An 18,076-nucleotide genomic window follows, 5' to 3' on the forward strand; every position below is an offset into this window, starting at 1 on the left:
TCGGAGCTTATAAAATGCGCAGGTAGAACTGTGCAAATATCTGATTTCTCAGGTCATTGGCTGTTCCAAATCATAATAATAGTAAAAACATTTGGAGTTGAATGAAATTTTTTATTTGACCCAAAACATTTCAGTTAGCTTTTACATTTTACATTTTTTTTAAAAGTGGCAACAAGTTCTGTGGCACCTTATAGACTAACAAACGTATTGGAGCATGAGCTTTCGCGGGTGAATACCCACTTCATCGGATTAATAAAATGGATGTAAATTTTGAAACAAAGTAATTTGGAGTAGAAACCTTTCATTTTAATTTTTTCCAGATTTTGTTTAGGTTGTGTTTTTTTAACCATAACAATTTGGCGAAATGGACACAAAATTGTTTCGGTTGATTGGAACCTGTATTTTCCTCTGGAAAAACTGAAAAACTTCACCCGGCTTTATGTCTCGAACTCTTTATTACAGTTATAATCTTTGCACAATAACACCTAGAAGTTTATTGCTGCTGAAGCAAATCATTTTTCCATCAGCCACCCAGCATACCTCAAGGCCCTACACTTAGTGAATTCAATAAACTCAGCGTTCCTAAGCAAAGGGGGAGAATAGTGTAAGCCCTGGGGATGGAGTCTTGCAGTGCCTTGCAGTTTCTCCTTCCCAGGTTGGTGAATCAGAACACCAGCTCCCCCGAGCACATTTTTGAGATATGAGATGGAATAAAGATTTTAGACTTTTCCAGGTCTTAAATATGGGCATGCTGAAATATTAATTCTGCCTGTTGTAAACCCTTTCCTAGGGAAACTACCACATTGTCCATAAGCCAAAAATCTGACCAATTATAAAACTCACAAGGGTAATCCCCTTTAATCTTCAAAGAAAAAAGAAACTTCCCCCAACAGCAACGAGTGTTCCTTGATCAACCGCCTATAAACATGGTGCGTGTGTCATTGGTAGGGAGAGAGGGAGATAGATAGTTAGGTGTGGGTGGGGGGGATCAAAAGACTCTACAGAAAGTGTCCAACTCCTATTTAATTTCAACCTCCATTCTAATTTTCTTGTGCAAGTTTCCTGGTTGTTACGCTTGCTTTTTAAACAATAAGGTAAATTAATGAACTCCCTGTCATAGATTTATATGTGTCTTATTTTATAGAGTGCCTGGCACATGGATTTTTTTTCCAGAGCACTGTTAACACATTGTGCAGTATTCATTTGAATATTAATGTACTTTTCCCCCCTGTTAAACATCAATATGTTTTTAAACAATTTGGTCCCACTGCTTTAAATCACCTTTCAGTAACCGCTTAAGAATGGTTAGAGACACCAGGTTGGTGAGGTAATATCTTTTATTGGGCCGAGAAAAAGAGCTCTGTGTAACCTCAAAAGCTTGTCTCTCTCACCAACAGAAGTCAGTCCAATAAAAGGTATTACCTCACCCCCAACCTGCTGTCTCTAATATCCTGGGACCAACACAGCTACAGTAACACGGCAGGTAAGAATAGTCGCATTGGAGTCCTTTGATGACTTGATGGGGTCATTTCCTAGGCAACAGTGTTTACTGGCACAAACAAGTACAAAGCAGGTAAGGGCCCTTGCAGTTTGAAGGAGCTTTAATAATGCAATTCTATTTAAAGTCTAACTTTTGACATATAAGCAGTGGGGCTTCCTGTCTCCAGAGGTCATGAAGGCAGATCTTCCAAAGTGCTACACACCTCTACAAGCTGCTCTTAATTCTGACATTAGAAATTAGAGATGTTTATATTAACTCCTGGGTTCTGGACATTTTCCATGCTATACCCCCATGTTATAGCAGAAGACCTTTCAGCAGTTTCCGTTGTTTAATGAGTACGGTACAACAGAGCCCACCGAAACTGCAGTTCACTAATCTTCACAGTTTGTAATTCACAGAAAAAAAATCTGGCTTCTCCCCCCTTTCTCCACAAAATATTCATAGAGTGCTCAAGTTAGGTTCTCTTATTACTGAGACTTTATTAGTTTTACAAACGGAACTGCGACAAATTTTAGAGCGTGTTCTGTATTATCAAAAATAATTACACATAAACTGCTCTTGTCAAAATAAATGAGCAAAGTGCTTTTTTGTAATGCGCTCTCCTTTCTTTTTAGATGGGTGTGTTTGACTTGCTTGCTGATTGGTAAAATTCATTGCTTTGCACTAGGTTGCACGTTTGCTAACAAGCGTCTATTTTAAGTGAAGCCCCGGCCCCTAAAATTCCTACTGAAATGTGAGATCTCCACACTCTGGATCCAGTAACCTCCACTTTGCAAATATGTTACAGTGAAAGCACTTCAACTTTCTGAATTATTAACTGGAGCAACATAATAAATAAACAATGGAAGACAAAGCAATGATGTGGGTTAGCACTAATGGATATTGTAGGTGCTAACCTAAAAACACAGCAGTGGGAAAATACAGCTTTATATAGCTTGATAATATTGCAAGTTTTTTTGCTTTTTAATCACTGGCTGTATTTTGAAAGTGCAAGGTTTAGGGTGGGTTCTGCAACCCTTTGTTGAGCAATACTTACGGTGTTAGGTTTTGCCCGTTGTCCCTACATTTATAATATTAAAGTTTAGGTTGTAGGGGAAATTCCCTATTCTGTTACCTTTGTTGCATATACTTGTATAGAAATATGAGCTGTCTTGCACACAGGTGTTCTCAGCCTGATTCTGCTCTCAGTTGTTAATCAGGAATAACTGCATTGAAGCCAGGGGAGTTACACCAGTATAAAACTGGTGCAACTGAGAACGGAAGCATATCTCCAGTCTTCTTGATCCATATGTGAAGATCAATTTTTTTCTCAGCCCAGTCTAGCCTCCACCAAAATCATATTGCTGAATTTGTGTCAGCAACGTGTGATAGTATGATGGAGACGTATCCCAAAAAGCTTTAATGAAAGTTTCTCTCACAACACATAACCTGTTCAGGCTCCTTTCTAGGAGGGGGAGGGTCTCCAAACAAACTTCAAAAGGGAAATTCGCCAATCACTCACAGATGTCCCAAAAGTCTGTCCCAGGGTGTGGCTCTTACCTCAGAGCTTGGGTGAGCAAAAAGGGTTCCTTCACAGAGGCTGTCTTACCAGCTTCCAGCTGGCCTGCCTAAACAGACTCCCTTTTGGCTTCTCAAAGTCAGTCCCCTCCACCTTTTCTTTCTCCTTCTCTTCCCCTGGAACTGTTTCAGCTGCTTCAGGTCCCTTCTCTGTGCAGGTATCTCTAGTTGGCTCATTTGGTAAGCCTGCTTCAGGCTTCAAGCCTCCTACAAGCCAGCTCCTTCACTCCCTCTCACTCAGAAGTCAAGGGAGTCGCTACCATAGTCAGTGGAGGCAGTAGCAAAAAGGCCTGGCTCACCCAGGCAATTACCCCTGGGGCCACAATCTCTTGTGGACTCTGGCAGCGTGGAAAGAGCCTGCTAAGTGAATGCTGATGCCTGTCAGCACAAGGAGTGTACTCTGCGCCCTCCTCTCCTCTTCCATGGAGGAACTCATGGTGCCTAAAGAAAACGAGAACGGTGGCCCCAAAACCCTAAAACAGCCAGCAAAAAAGAAAATGAAATTGCCCAAAATGGGAGTAGCTGGGATTTGCTACCTCTTTCCAGGGAAGCAAGAGGAACACTTGGAAGAGGAAAGGGGGAGGAGCCCGGGTAGCCAAGTGACACGAAAATAACTATTATCCGTTGGCTACTGTCCTATCTAATCTGCATAGGAGGAGGAGACCCGCCCCACCAACCCCAGTCCTGTGCTATTGGAACCAGGACACACAGTTTTTCTTTCATTTTAAAAGTTTTCCATTTCTACTTTGGTGAGTTAATTAAGAATTTTCCAACCAAATCTGCATCTCTCCAGCGCAGACTGTTTTGCCTCTTCACAGCCGATCCCACAACAAAAACGTAATGCAGAATTTCCGACAACACTATTTACTTTCATTAATTTTAACCTTGAAAACAGCACTACCTAAAAGCACTGGGGAACTTTTAGTTCTCACCAACAGGGTCTACATGGACCAATTAATGTGCAACATGTTAGTGCGCTTTAGAAATCACATAGTGCTCTATTTAGACAAACCCTAAGTGGCCCACAGATCACAGTTTGGAAAAATAACTACATATGCCAATAGTGGCATTCCTACAAGACTTTATCTGGCTGAGACAAAACTGTGAATCTACTGTGAATCAATGTATTTTTGTCTGTCACTCTAGATTAGAAATCTACCATGGGATCCAGGAACCATGTACATAAGAAAAAGTCAGAACTAGTTCTCTTTGCAAAGGACCTGATGGCTCTGCCTCTCTCACGTCATAGAACATATCTTGTACGGGATTGCTTAGTTCAGGGGTCAGCAACCTTTCAGAAGTGGTGTGCAAAGTCTTCATTTATTCACTTTAATTTAAGATTTCATGTGCTGGTAATACATTTTAATGTTTTTTAGAAGGTCTCTCTCTCTATAAGTCTATATATTATATAACTAAACTATTGTTGTATTGTAAAATAAACAAGGTTTTCAAAATGTTTAAGAAGCTTCTTTTAAAATTAAATTAAAATGTTGATCTTACGCCGCCCGCTCACTCAGCCTGCTGGTGCTCTGGGGTTCTTTTCACCTAGGCCAGCAGCGGGCTGAGCGGGGCCTGCGGCCGGGACCCCGGCTGGCAAGGGTCCAGCAGCCAGAACCCCAGACCGGCAGCGAGCTATGCGGGACCAGTGGCTGGGACCCCCGACCGCTGCTCAGCCCACTGCCGCTCAGGGGTTCCATCCGCCGGCTCCTGCCAGCCGGGATCCCAGCTGCCAGACCCGCTCAGCCCACTGCCGGTCTGGGGTCCCGGCCCTGCCCACATACAGTGGGTACCTACCTTCTCCCTGGTTCTGGCCCATTCTCTTCCTCTCTCAGCACTGAGCTGACGGTGGGAGTGGGCCGAGGACAGGGCTGGGGGTTCAGGGTCTGGCCAGGAGCTAGAATGAGGGAGGGAGCTCAGGGTTGGGGTAGGAGGTTTGGATGTGGGGCACTTACCTGGGCAGCTCCCATATGGTGCGAGGGGTGCAGGTGGGAATGTGGTGGGGGGTGCAAGAGCTTCCATTTGGTGCTCAGGGTGGGGATGTGGGGGGTGCAAGAGTCAGGATGTGGGGGATGCTTGTTTTGGCCTTCTTTTGAAATGGGATTAGCTTGATTTTTGGCTTATTGTGAAAGACGGGGGCTTATTTACCGTGTGAAAGTTGGCAACTGTGCTTATGAGCACTGCAGATTTTCCTGCAGAGTTTACTAGACTTGCAGGAACTCCTGCGGCCCCCAGCCAGCTCACCCACTCGTGGGTGCACTGCACGAGCGCAACTAGCACCCCCCGGCGAGAGAGACCCCTCTGGCTGTGTCTGGAGGAGCCGCTCCGGGCAGCGCGTGACCCCGCGGTATGCGAGCTCCTCGCCCCAGTGCTCTCTGGCCACCACCAATTCCCGCTTGCCCACACCTTCTACACACTCAGTGCCGCTGGGCCACGGAGCTCTCCGCTCCTCCCAACTCACAAATAGCAGGTACCGATCCATGGCCGCGACCGGGCGCCTCCTCCCAGGGACGCTCAGCAGCCGGCGCTGGTGCCACCGCCGGCCTCTCCCACCTCCACTGCCCCCGCATCCTGTCGCTGGGAGTCGGGACCGGGTCTCACAGCGAACCCGCTCCCCTGGCGTGCCACCAATCTGCCATGGCCAGCTATACCAAGGCGGCCCAGGTGAGCGGGCTCCTCTGCGCCCCCGGGCAGGACTCCTCACCTGGTATGGGGACGTGGGAGCCCACGGGCAGGCCGCTGAGGCAGCTCCTCTCTCAGGGGGCACGGGCTCTGCCCTTCACTGGCTGTGTGTCCTCAGGATTCTGGCAGGCAGCAGCGTGCTGTTAAAAATTGGCTCGCGTGCCATCTTTGGCACACGTGCCATAGGTTGCCGACCCCTGGCTTAGTTGTTTGTCTTCCAAGAAGGCATCTCAGACCCACTTCATTGTTCTAGAAAGATCTGTGTTATCTTGCATTGTGACCTAAAAGTGTCCAGACATAAATTAACCCTGAATTTTGGAGCTTAGGATCCTCTACCAGGAGAACAAGGAAATATTTTGGGCTTACAGCTTTAAAGACTTTACGTATCAGGGCCATCACTTTGAAATGAAACTGGAATTGGATAGGGAATCAGAGAAAAGCACAGAGTTCGCAGTAAGATGTGTTCTCTTTGGACTGTGCAATGGAGCAAGTTTCTGAAGTTCCATGTGGCTTTTGTGGTTAACCTCAGGCGGAGCGTTTTGTGGTAGTCTAACGTAGCATTGATGAAAGCATTGATCACCACGTCTAGGTCTTCACTCTGGAGGAAATGGGGATGCTTATTTACACCAGAATGAAATTTAGCCCCCTAGTTTTTGATATTTTTTAATGTAACCCTTTAAAAAAATATATTGTTAAAACAGTTTTGGTTTAATAATTGTAACTGTGATACAAAGAAAAGCCAGTGGGGCTGACCCCGGCCTCCATTTATGCAATTCCCATTAAAGACAGTATAACTGAGATCAGAATTTGGTCTGTGGCTTTGGAAACATACATTATAACTTTAAAGAAGCAAACATTAGATTGTCTTGTATTAAAGGAAAATTCATAGACTTTTAAGGCCAGAAGGGACCACTACGATCATCTACCGCGGCCTTCTGCATAACACGGGTCATAGGACCTCACTCAGTAATTCCTGCATCGAGCCCAGAACTTCTGTTTGAGCAACAGCACATCTGTTAAGCTACCTCTACATTACACATCACTTTTGGCAGCATGTAGTGTACGTGTAGCTACAAGTGGCAGTGAAAAGTGTCCATGCTGCGGTGTGTAGCTGTATGTGTCAGTGAAAAGTTCTGGCAGAGGAGAGGCAGGGGGAAAAGGATTCAGCTGTTTGGTGCTGCCAGAGCCTTTCCCTGTGGTGGAGAAGGGCTCTAGCAGCGGGAAGTTTCCAGGGCCTTCCCCTGCTTCTGGAGCATTTCCCTGTTGCAGGGAAGTAGGGGGAGGAGAGGCTCCAGTAGCTGGAGGCTGTGAGACGCTACCCTACTAAAAAAAAGCAGTGTAGACAGGAGGCACAGCTTGGGGCAGTAGAGAACGTGTAGGGTATGTACTCTGGGTACATACCCATATCCTTCAGGTGTGTCTTTACTAGTTTCACCAATGCCTCACTGTCTACAATGCAGTTTATACCCATGACAGGAGGGCTGTGCATGTATGCACACTACATGTTGTCAAAAGAAACCTGCAGTGTAGACACAGAGAGACGTCCAGTTTTTAATTTCAGTAAAGGCAAAACAAAGAGAAAAGGGAAGCTTTTTCCAGAAGCTCCATGTTCTGAAATTATGTTTTTAACATACAATGTGTATCCATTAATCCACCAGCAGTTGTGATTCCTAGTCCTACTTTCTAGCTGATAAAGCGGAGATTTTCAAAACTACCTTAGGGAGTTAGAAACCCAATTCCCATTTAAATTAATGAGAATTGGCCATCTGATTTTCTGAGGTGGCTTTGAAAAACCCATCCTACAAGCTTAACCTGCTGGTGTCAACCACCACTGGGGCAGAAGGTATAAATTCCATAGACTGTGAACCCCTTGGAGCAGAGCCCATCTTTCCTGAGTGTTTGGAAAGTGCCCAAGACAGAATGGAAGTTTCCATAAATAAATAATAATTAGTAATAAATGTAACATTATAACATTACTTGCGTACTTCCTTGACCTGTATTTATTGACATGAACCAGGCACATCTTGGAGAAATTTTGGAACCTTTGCTTCTTCTGTTCTCCTGTCTTACTTTTACATTTGAGGTGGCCACATTCTTCTTGGAGATTTTTGACACTAGAGGCACATGTATATTATTGGGTAGACATTCACTTTGCTAGTTCACTTCTGCTTGGTTCATATACAGCTTAAGAATGGTAGTAAGTTAAGGAAAGGTTTCTTACATAAATGCAGCATAAATTGCTTAAGGTTCTAAATTCCTCTACCACAGGCAGTAGAGTGGAGGATATATTGTTTTCCTATTACAGAAGCTATCCTGAGACATCAAATGTTAGTTTTCCCTGTTCCATAGGGAGCATCTGAAATGATAAAAAGTTTGTGATGCCTTCATTTTAAATGTGAGCAGTGCGAATAGCTGATTTTTTTTCATCTTTGTTTGTTTGTTTTGTTTTGCCGGCTAAACTAAAAACTAAAACATAGTTTTGGGCCATACCAAGTAGTTTGTGCAAACTGAAACAAAATGTTTTGTTGTGGTTTTGAGTTTTTCAACTTTTCTTACATAAAATTGTAAAATTTGAAACAAAAAGCTGGTTTGAATTGAAAAATCAAAACGTTTCATTTAAAAAATGACAAAAGGGAATGTTTTGATTTTTTTGGAAATTTTTTTTCTGATCAGCAAATTTGACACACATTCACATAATATTTCAGTTGACCTGAAGCTGCATTATTTTAGCAAAATAAATTTCATCCAAAAAATGTTGCCCAGGTTCAAATTATAATGACAAAGATTTCTAACTCAAACAAGGCAAATTCTTCTTTCTTTGTTTGACTAGCCCTTACTCGGCGAAACATCCTAGATCGGACCGTCCTTGGCTGCAGGATGGGGTCATATTTCCGCAGGGATTAACTGATATTGAACAATTTCTTTATGTACTCAATTAAAGGACAGACATCTTTTTTCTTCCAGCCTTATGTTTTCTCTCCCTACCTACTTGTCATTCACCAACTATTTATTCTGGAAATTGCTTGGAAAATACCATTCTCCATTCCTGTGTCTTTATTACAATAGCTCAAGGCAGCAATACAACAAGGAATCTTGCTCTTCCCCTGTGTTATTGGTTAAGATTCCTCTGCAAGGTTCTAATTTTATAGTGAACCTGCTTTTTTTTCCAGCAGTGTTACAGTCTGTGTAAGCCTGAGAGTTGCTGAGTAGGTGTAATTCAGAGTAGAATTTAATGTGTTATTTTTATCTTTAAAAAAGTAAAGATCCAAAGTGTGGTCACCATTCTCTCAGTATGACGGGATATTCTCCAATATTATATCGGGTCTCATTTTAAAGGATTCAAGCATTGGGGTATCTGCCACATCCATTGCACTACTGTTGCAAAGTTTAATAGATTTCACTATTGTGAAACTTTTTCAAATATTCCATCCTAAATTTTCCATTGCTTATTCTGTTCCCATTACTCTTAGCTGTTTTTGCTTTTAGCCACATTAAACAATTCCTCCCCATTCTTGTGGTTTATGCTTCAGATCCTTGCCGACAGTTATTACATTCCTCCTTAGTCACTGTTTACACAGGTTATACGTATTGAGCGCTCTCATTTTTCTTAGGTACCTTAGGGAGGTAATGTCATCTAGTGGTTAGAGCACAACGCACAGAATCAGGAGACCTAAGATCTTTTTCCAGGTCATATAATCTTGTTATAGCTCCATTTCTGTCATGAAATGGAAATAATAATGCTTATGTTCCTGTTTAAAGTGTTTTACGATGCTTGGGTAGAAAGTGTTATCCTGTTATCCTGGGCGCCACATTTCAGGAAAGATGTGGACAAATTGGAGAAAGTCCAGAGAACAACAACAAAAAGGATTAAAGGTCTAGAAAACATGAGCTGTGAGTGAAGATTGAAAAACTTGGGTTTGTTGAGTCTGGAGAAGACTGAGAGGGGACATGAAAACAGTTTTCAAGTACATAAACGGTTGTTACAAGGAGGAGGGAGAAAAATTGTTCTTCTTAACCTCTCAGGATAGGACAAGCAGCAATGGGCTTAAATTACAGCAAAGGCGGTTTAGATTGGACATTAGGAAAAACTTCCTAACTGTCGGAGTTGTTAAGCACTGGAATAAATTGCCTAGGGAGGTGGTGGAATCTCCATCATTGGGGATTTTTAAGAGCAGGTTGGACAAAACACCTGTCAGGGATGGTCTAGATAATACTTAGTCCTGCCTTGAGTGCAGGGGACTGGACTAGATGACCTCTCGAGGTCCCTTCCAGTCCCATGATTCTATGAAAGTATTATTAATTATTTCTGTCACTGTTCTCTAAATTATCTCCAGTTTACAGACACCTTTGTGATAGTGAGGAGTCCAGACTCGGCACTGACATATAGACTGCGATCCTTCCAACACTTCTAGCACGTGCTTACCTTGAAGCTCATGTGTCTAATGGAACTATTCTCATGATTGAGGTTACGCACGTGCATTAGTGTTGGTATGATTGCGGCCATGTATTGTCACTTCCTTGGTTGGTGATTTGGTATCAGTATCCTGTGCAGCCCTAAATCCACATTAGTACCACCTGTTTAAGGCTCCACAGGTATTTGAGGTGTGATGAGGTAGGGAGCTGTGGTGGTGGTTTGATGGGGCATGCCTCCATCCCACTCAAGATTGCTAACAAGCTCCCCTGGAGCAGGCCTGCTCCACTTGGAGGAAGCACGTTTAAAAGGGACAATTTGTCTCAGGGTAGTAGCCAGGAGAAAAGCTGCTTTGCTTTATGGCTGGGTTTCTGGGAGGAAGACAGCATGTAAACTTCCGCCACCCACAAGGACTCACCAGACCAGATACAAGCCAATCGCTCCAGGGAGGAGTTGAAGATAAACCCTGGCCCGAGGTTTAGCCATACCTATATGCTGTAAACAAGCCAGACCTCCATAGATTCTCTTAAAGGAAAACTCAGACTGAATGTCTTTAATAGGAAGGTCCCTGCACCTGGAAATCTGGAAAGACTGAAGTAAGATTCCCAAAGGAGAAAAAACTTCCGAAGAGAAGAAACATTGGAAACACCCAAGGAGGGCCAAGGAAAGCCCCACCCTGTCCCAGGATGGGGGAGGGTTGTTAACTCTGCAGGAACCTGTAACAGAATAGCATTAACTCTGCATTTATGTGACAAGTCATTGGGCATCTTTCCATTGACTTTGATGTGTTTGGGATCAGGTCTGTACTCACTGGGTAGCAACATGCAGCCATACCAATGCAGCCAGTAACAGCACAGCTCCATGGTACCTGAACTAGGCAGGTCCTTGTGCTGAGCAGACTGTCCAGCCGTCTGATTGTCCAATGATTCGCTGGGCTTGAAACCTGAGGAAGGTTTCCTTACTCTTTTTGCTCCAGCTGTGAAAGGGAAAGCATTTAGGCCTCAGTCTGTTGATGATTGATTACTCTGTGTCACAGCATCCAAGGAGTCCAGGAACGCTGTAGTCAGATTACTATGTTCAAGCTGTGGATGGGTTCATTGTTTTCCCTTTTACCTTTCGTACGGTCATTGTCATGAGGAAAGAATGATGTTGGCACTATTCCATATTGTCACTGTGCTCCTTGTCGTGGAAATAGATTCATTTGGTGTGATGATCGTTGGTGGTTATGAGACCAAGACATCAGAATTTAAATCTGTTATACACTTAACACGCTTTTGTTCACTGGCCACATCTTCCTCTCTGATCAAAGCCAAATTCTGAAGTCCAGGCTCAGACTTAAACTAACTACTTTATGCAGGGAGAGCAAGCGAACACATTTTCTCCTGATAATCTCAGAGGCCTTTATAAAGACGAGGTGCTATTTCCTTTTCATGGGTCAGGTTGCTCGAGGCATAGAACTTGTGACTTTTGCGATGATCACAGAGTTAGACAGTCTCAGAGTTAGGAACAGAGCCCAGATCTTCCATGTCCTCGCCCTGTACCGAGTCCGCTCGCTCCTGTAGTTAGAGATATTGTACAGGAAACTTTGGAGAGGCCAATTAAAACACATCTTCTTCCATCATGGAACCTGGCCTTATTTGGAGACATCGTTCTTATCTCGCTGTATCCTAGGTTCTTCAAAGTCAGATAAGTCAGTATTTATTTATGTTTATCTACAAGGAACAACTATGCAGTGCACTGAGGGAACAGCCTGAAGCTGTTGGATTACTACTATTCATCAAACAGATCTGTAGAGGAAAACTAGACAAATAAAATCGGGGGGAGAAGGCGGGGGGGGGGGCGTTGAGAGGAAATGTTATGGCTTGGCCCAGTGGATCAGCGTTTGTCAGATACAGAGTAAGCCAAAGTCTAGTGGTTTATAGCTCAAATTCAGCCTCTGTGTAAGTAGGCACAGCTTCACTGAAGTCAATGGTGTTGATCCCAGTTCTGCCCTGGCTGAGCTTGGTCCTGTAGTTTCAAAGGAGTGTTCACATTGCATTAGTCCTGATACCCTGGGAAATAAAAATGAGTGAAATAATTACAAAACAAAACACTAACTCACACTTGCTAGTCTGAGTTCATATATACGTACTGGAATCATATTGACAAAAGAGAATTTACCAGTTCCTTTTGATTGGTTTGTGTCCATAGCCTGCTGCTCCTCAGATTCCTGGTATATTTATTCCCCCCGCAGTGGTTTTTTTTACTCTGTCCTTATTCAGGCAAATTCCCAGTCAATGCAAAGAATTGAATGCAAACTGAGTTAGGGCCTCAGGATTTGGCTCTAGGGGAACTGAAGGGAATGGGAACAATTAGGAAGTCAATGAACAAATCACAAGAAATGGCAAAGTAGTACTATTTATGACATTTTATGTGTGGGCCACGTATGGGGAATTTTGATGCTTGGCTCTCATTGCAGTGAATGGAATGAGATCAAAAGTGTGGCAGATCAGTCTCTCTGAACGAGACTGTACAGTTGATGTCATGTGTTTAGATCCCTACACACAATCTGAGAGTTTAAGGGTAATAATAATAATAATAAAACACTACAGTAAATGGTATAAATCTAGGCCATATTCATAACTAGTGTAATGTGATTATAACGTGGCCTTTCTCTTATGCCATATTCTAGAGATGCGTTGAATGAGAAAATATGTATGTCCCGAGGATACTGTGCTTAGAATTAATGTGTGATTCCCCCGAATCTGTGCTTTCCCAGGGCAGATATCAGTGGATGGATTTATGCGATACCTGAGTGGAGAGGAGAATGGCGTTGTTCCACCTGAGAAACTGGATTTGAATGAAGATATGTCTCAGCCATTGTCTCACTATTTGATCAATTCCTCACACAACACCTACCTCACAGGTATAGTACGGGAAAGATCTGATGTCTTACTTTGCAACATTGATAGTGTATTTGCAGTCATACTGGATGGATGCACTAACCACTCAGGTGTAAATGATCCCACACTCTTACTGTTTCTGAAAAGTAGGGACAACACAGCCAATGACTTTTATCCTGTTTCACAGAGATGTTACCTCCTTATTCTTATTAATATTGAACATCCATTGGAAGTTATATAGTTCAGTCAGTGCCTGATCCAAAAAGCCTAGTGAAGTCATTGAAAAATCCCCATGAACTTAAACAGGCTCCGGAGCAGATGTTTTAATTTGGAAAAGAAATGGGTCATTGTCTAGCATCCAAGACAATATTTCATTACAATTAGTGATAGGTGAACCAATATGGTAAAATCCTCATAGTAAGAACCTCCCTGCACCTACTTCATTTTTTCCCCTCTAATTGAAACTGAAGCTTTTGTGAGATCAACCTTCAAAATAGATTTGCATTGGTTTGAGAGATTAGCGAGGTCCAGAATGGCCCATGAGTCTCCTGCTCTTCTGCCTCTTTCTTCATAAGGACGGTCAATCTGGGGGCAGGGATAGCTCAGTGGTTTGACTATTGGCCTGCTAAACCCAGCATTGTGAGTTCAGTCTATGAGGAGGGTATTTAGGAATATGAGGCAAAAAGCTGTTGAATGATTTAATTGGGGATTGGTCCTTCTTTGAGCAGGGGGTTGGACTAGATGATCTCCTGAGGTCCCTTCCAACCCTGATATTCTATGGGCTGCTAACTGCCTCCAGCATCTAGGCTCTTTGATGGTGCAACCCAATTCTCAGAAATGCTGAGCTCCTAGATACTCCCATGACATAATTAAATTAAGGGCCTGATCTGTATTATTTATGCACTAAAGTCAATGGGGCTTTAAAACATTCAAGACTGCAAGAGCAGATCATTACCCTGATAATGCTACATAAAGATTTTGGAGCCACACTTTTGACTCTCCTTTTTTATAATCTTGGCCATAGGGTTTATCTCCAGAGAAAGAATTGTGAATTCACAATTTTAAAATGTTTTTATTCTATATTATATACAAACTGAGCATTTTTAAGCACACTTGCCTAAGGGAATGTTGTTTGTTACATCTGATTTTGTTAGCATCGTCTTGTGTTATATTAAACAAGGAAGTAGTGATAACAGTACGTAGTAAAAATCTGGCTCATATAATTGATTTATGGTCTTTTTAATGTTACTGATTTAGCAGACATGCCTTAGTTCTGCAAAATGCCCAGGAGCACTGATTCAAACACAACAATTCCATGTAGGAGCCCAATCTAAACAGGGCAAGTGGTTGTTAACTTGGATCTCTTATATATGTTATAGTACTTTCTGCAGCACCTACTACCGCTGTTGTGTAATTAATGAACTGTCAGTATTTCCATTAGACACCCATATTGCAGAGTTTTATATCTTGGCTGTAAATTGTGTTCTAGCCTAAAACTTGTCATGCTCTGCTCTGGAGCAGCTTTGTTTCTGCAAATTGGATTAAAAAAAACCTGGCTGCTTAAAAGTTATGATTCTAATATACAGACATTTATGATCTTTAGAAGAATTCAAGCATTCTCCATACAAAAGCAGCTTTGTTTTTATGGTGATATTTTGCAGGCCCATTGTCTGTAATGTGGACTGGGCCCTACTGATATACAGAAGAATCCATTTAGTTAGAATGTTGCAGTGTTACAAAGAATTCCTGATCCATGGAAACTGTCACTTCAATAATAAGGCTGTTGTCCAAGGAGCTGTAGAGATGTGGCAAGTCTCTTACATTCGTGAATAGGCTCATAAGTGGGAAAGGCAGTACAGGGCCAAATTCTGCTCTCATTTATGACAGGGTAAATTTGCAGTCCTGCCCTTGATTTCAGTGGAGTTACTCTAGATTTACGTAGGTGCAGCTTAGAACATGATGAAGCCCTAAAGGTCTAACTTAAAAGCAACCAACAGAACGGACAACTAACTAACAACTAACAGAAGCCAGGAAATACAGAATCAAGGATGAAACTTTGGCAGAAATCCAAACTATTCTGCTTAGATATCGTAAATGTCTTAGGACATTAAGTAATCCTAGATTACGTCCACACTACCCGCTGAATCGGTGGGTAGCGAGCAATCTATCGGGGATCGATTTATCGCATCTCATCTCTCACCCCTCCCCGCCCAGTGTAGACCAGGCCTTAGAGTGCATACCCTAATATCGCAGCACGAAGGAGTGAGTTACCAATTGTGTTTCAAACTTGCCTTGCCTTTTATGAGTTTGTCAGACCAAATTAGAAGAGAATTCCTACCAAATTGCACCAGCAGGTTACTTGACATGCATTTATTGATCGTTTCAGAAGCTACTCTTGGAAATTATAGAATTGTAGGACTGGAAGGGACCTCAAGAGGTCTTCTAGTCCAGACTCCAGCACTCAAAGCAGAACTAAGTGTTTTAGACCATCCTTGACAAGTGTTTGTCTAACTTGCTCTTACAAATCTCCAGTGATGGAGATTCCACAACCTCTCTAGGCAATTTATTCCAGTGCTTAACTACCCTGACAGTTAGGAAGTTTTCCCTAATATCCAACCTAAACTGCCCTTGCTGCAATTTCAGCCCATTGCTTCTTGTCCTATCCTCAGAGGTTAAAGAGAACAATTTTTCTCCCTCCTCTTTGTAACAACCTTTTATGTACTTGAAAACTGTTATCATGTCCCCTCTCAGTCTTAGTCTCTTTTCCAGACTAAACAAACCCAATTTTTTTCAATCTTCCCTCAGAGCTCATGTTTTCTAGAGCTTTAATCATTTTTGCTGCTTTTCTCTGGACTGTCTCCAATTCGTCCATATCTGGTGACACCCAGAACTAGACACAATACTCCAGTTGAGGCCTAATCAGCGTGGAGTAAAGCAGAAGTATTCCATCTCGAGTCTTGCTTACAACACTCCTGCTGCTAATATATCCCAGAATAATGTTTGCTTTTTTGCAACAGTGTTACACTATTGACTCAAATGTAGTCCTTAGTGCTATTTAACATATCATTTGTGGATCAGTAAAGTTAAAATACTGTTATAGAACAAGTGAAAAAAAGTTGTCATAATTTAAACCAGAAAAAATACAATATCATGCTGAGTGATTTAACTTTTGTGATACAAAACGTGTGCCCCATTTCTTTGTGGGTTCATGGTGCTCAGTAAATCTGAGACAGCTGGCCTGGAATGGGACTTAATAATTAGATTTTGTAGATTCATTACAAAAGCTGACAGCCATAGATTTTATTTTCAAGCTAGACCAGATGCAGTCGTGTTGCTGTTTGCATTCGTTCAGCAAACACTTCATTCAGTTTAACATGTAAACAAATGCTACTGGATTGTTATCTGATTTGTTGAATGTTGAAGGGGTTAAAGGCTTGGAAAGTTGGGAACAAAAGCTTCAGGAACATCTGTGTACAAATGGCAATAGCAACCAATCATGTAATCATGATTAAGGAAGTAGGGAAACCATTCAGCCTAGCAATCCAGCTTTATTATGGTTACAGTTATTTCCCTACTAATGATCAATCCTTTTGTTAGTTTTTAAGCTAAGAAAAAGGCATCCCCAAAGAAACACTGTTACAACACGAAGAGAAACATATGCACAGTCTGACTTTATTTTTAATTGTAATGACCATTTTTCTAGCCTTTAGTAGAAACACTTGGCAGTACATCAAGTCCTGATTATTTATTTAGAACCGTTATTGCTTTCTCCCCCACCCCTCTTTAAAGAAATGCAACAGTTAAGAACAAAGGTAAAATACATCAGGAAAGAAGTAATTTCTATTAATTCGAACCTGGTTTAAAGAAATCTCCTTTTCGGGGGAAAAATATTTTTCTCACCACTGATTTTTTTTTTTAAATATCCTCCAGACATTAATTGCCAGTCCTGTTTTGTGACTGAATTTCTTTCCAGAGTTGCCTGAGGTTATTGCTATTGTCATAATGGGGAGTGACACTGCTGCAGCTTTCCTTGCAGCACTGGAAGCCAAGCAATAATGATTGTTATCTATCACAATCGTTTTCACACACTTATTTAGCCTTTAAAATGTATTTTGCCATCTGCCTTTTTGCCTTTTAAGAGGAAAGATGAATGCAGGATGCAGAGCTCATCAGTTTTGGGTTGAGTGTGTGTGTATAGACTGCAAAGTCTACCCAGCTAACTCCCAACCCTGCTTCACCTCCAATGCCCATTTCCTCTACCTAAGCCACTGAGCAGCTGGGTTACCTAGGGAGGTGGTGGAATCTCCATCCTTAGAGCTTTTTAAGACCCAGCTTGACAAAGCCCTGGCTGGGATGATTTAGTCCTGCTTTGAGCAGGGGGTTGGACTAGATAACCACCTGAGGTCCCTTCCAGCCCTGATATGCTATGATGATTCTTTGATCTCCCATGAAGAATTCAAGGCAGTATTCCTTGGATACAAGTTCATTCTCTTCTTCTTTATTGCAACAATATTCCTTGCCTGCGCCACCCATCTGCCTTTCTGCTTCAAGTCCTGAGCCCACAACCTGCATTGCTTATTTTCAACCTTCAACACTTCCCTAAATCCTTCCCACCCCTGCGCCCCCCTCCCTCCTTGCACAGGATCTTGCAAACTTTTCCAAGCAGAATAGACCTTCCCAGCTTGTAGGTTACCAGGGAGTTTCAGGGGTGGGAAGGAAATTACAGGTGGGCAAAAAAAAAACAAAAAAAACCCCAACACCATGATGCTTCATCTTCACAATTTCAAGAGACAACAATGTGCTGTTGAGGAAGGAGAGGGTGAGACGGGAGAGTGGCCATTCTGAGATTGCTGTGTTATATAGCAGCACTAAGCTAATTTTCCCCTCCACTCACCATTTTACCTGCTGCCGCTGAACACTTGTTGAGCGTCTGGGACCTCGCCGTAGGGTAGCAGGGGCCACACTACAGCAGGCTTGGCCCCCGGCCATCTCTGTGTGACATTCCCCTGGAGTTATCTGGACCGGTGATCTGCTTGGTCACTCCAG

At 42.6% G+C, this 18,076-nt stretch overlaps 1 protein-coding gene across 3 annotated transcripts in view; it reads left to right on the plus strand.

The window, feature by feature from the left end:
• The window catches only part of PLCB1 (phospholipase C beta 1), a 627,028-nt gene that overhangs the window by 434,660 nt on the left and 174,292 nt on the right, over nucleotides 1-18,076 (plus strand). For all 3 annotated transcript variants that reach the window (XM_039531329.1, XM_039531330.1, XM_039531331.1), the window contains exon 10: nucleotides 12,907-13,053. In XM_039531329.1, coding sequence (XP_039387263.1) covers nucleotides 12,907-13,053 — 147 coding nt within the window. The remainder of the gene's footprint in view (nucleotides 1-12,906; nucleotides 13,054-18,076) is intronic.

The sequence above is a fragment of the Mauremys reevesii genome, linkage group 3 (genome assembly GCF_016161935.1).
Source record: "Mauremys reevesii isolate NIE-2019 linkage group 3, ASM1616193v1, whole genome shotgun sequence".
Taxonomy (NCBI): Eukaryota; Metazoa; Chordata; order Testudines; family Geoemydidae; genus Mauremys; species Mauremys reevesii.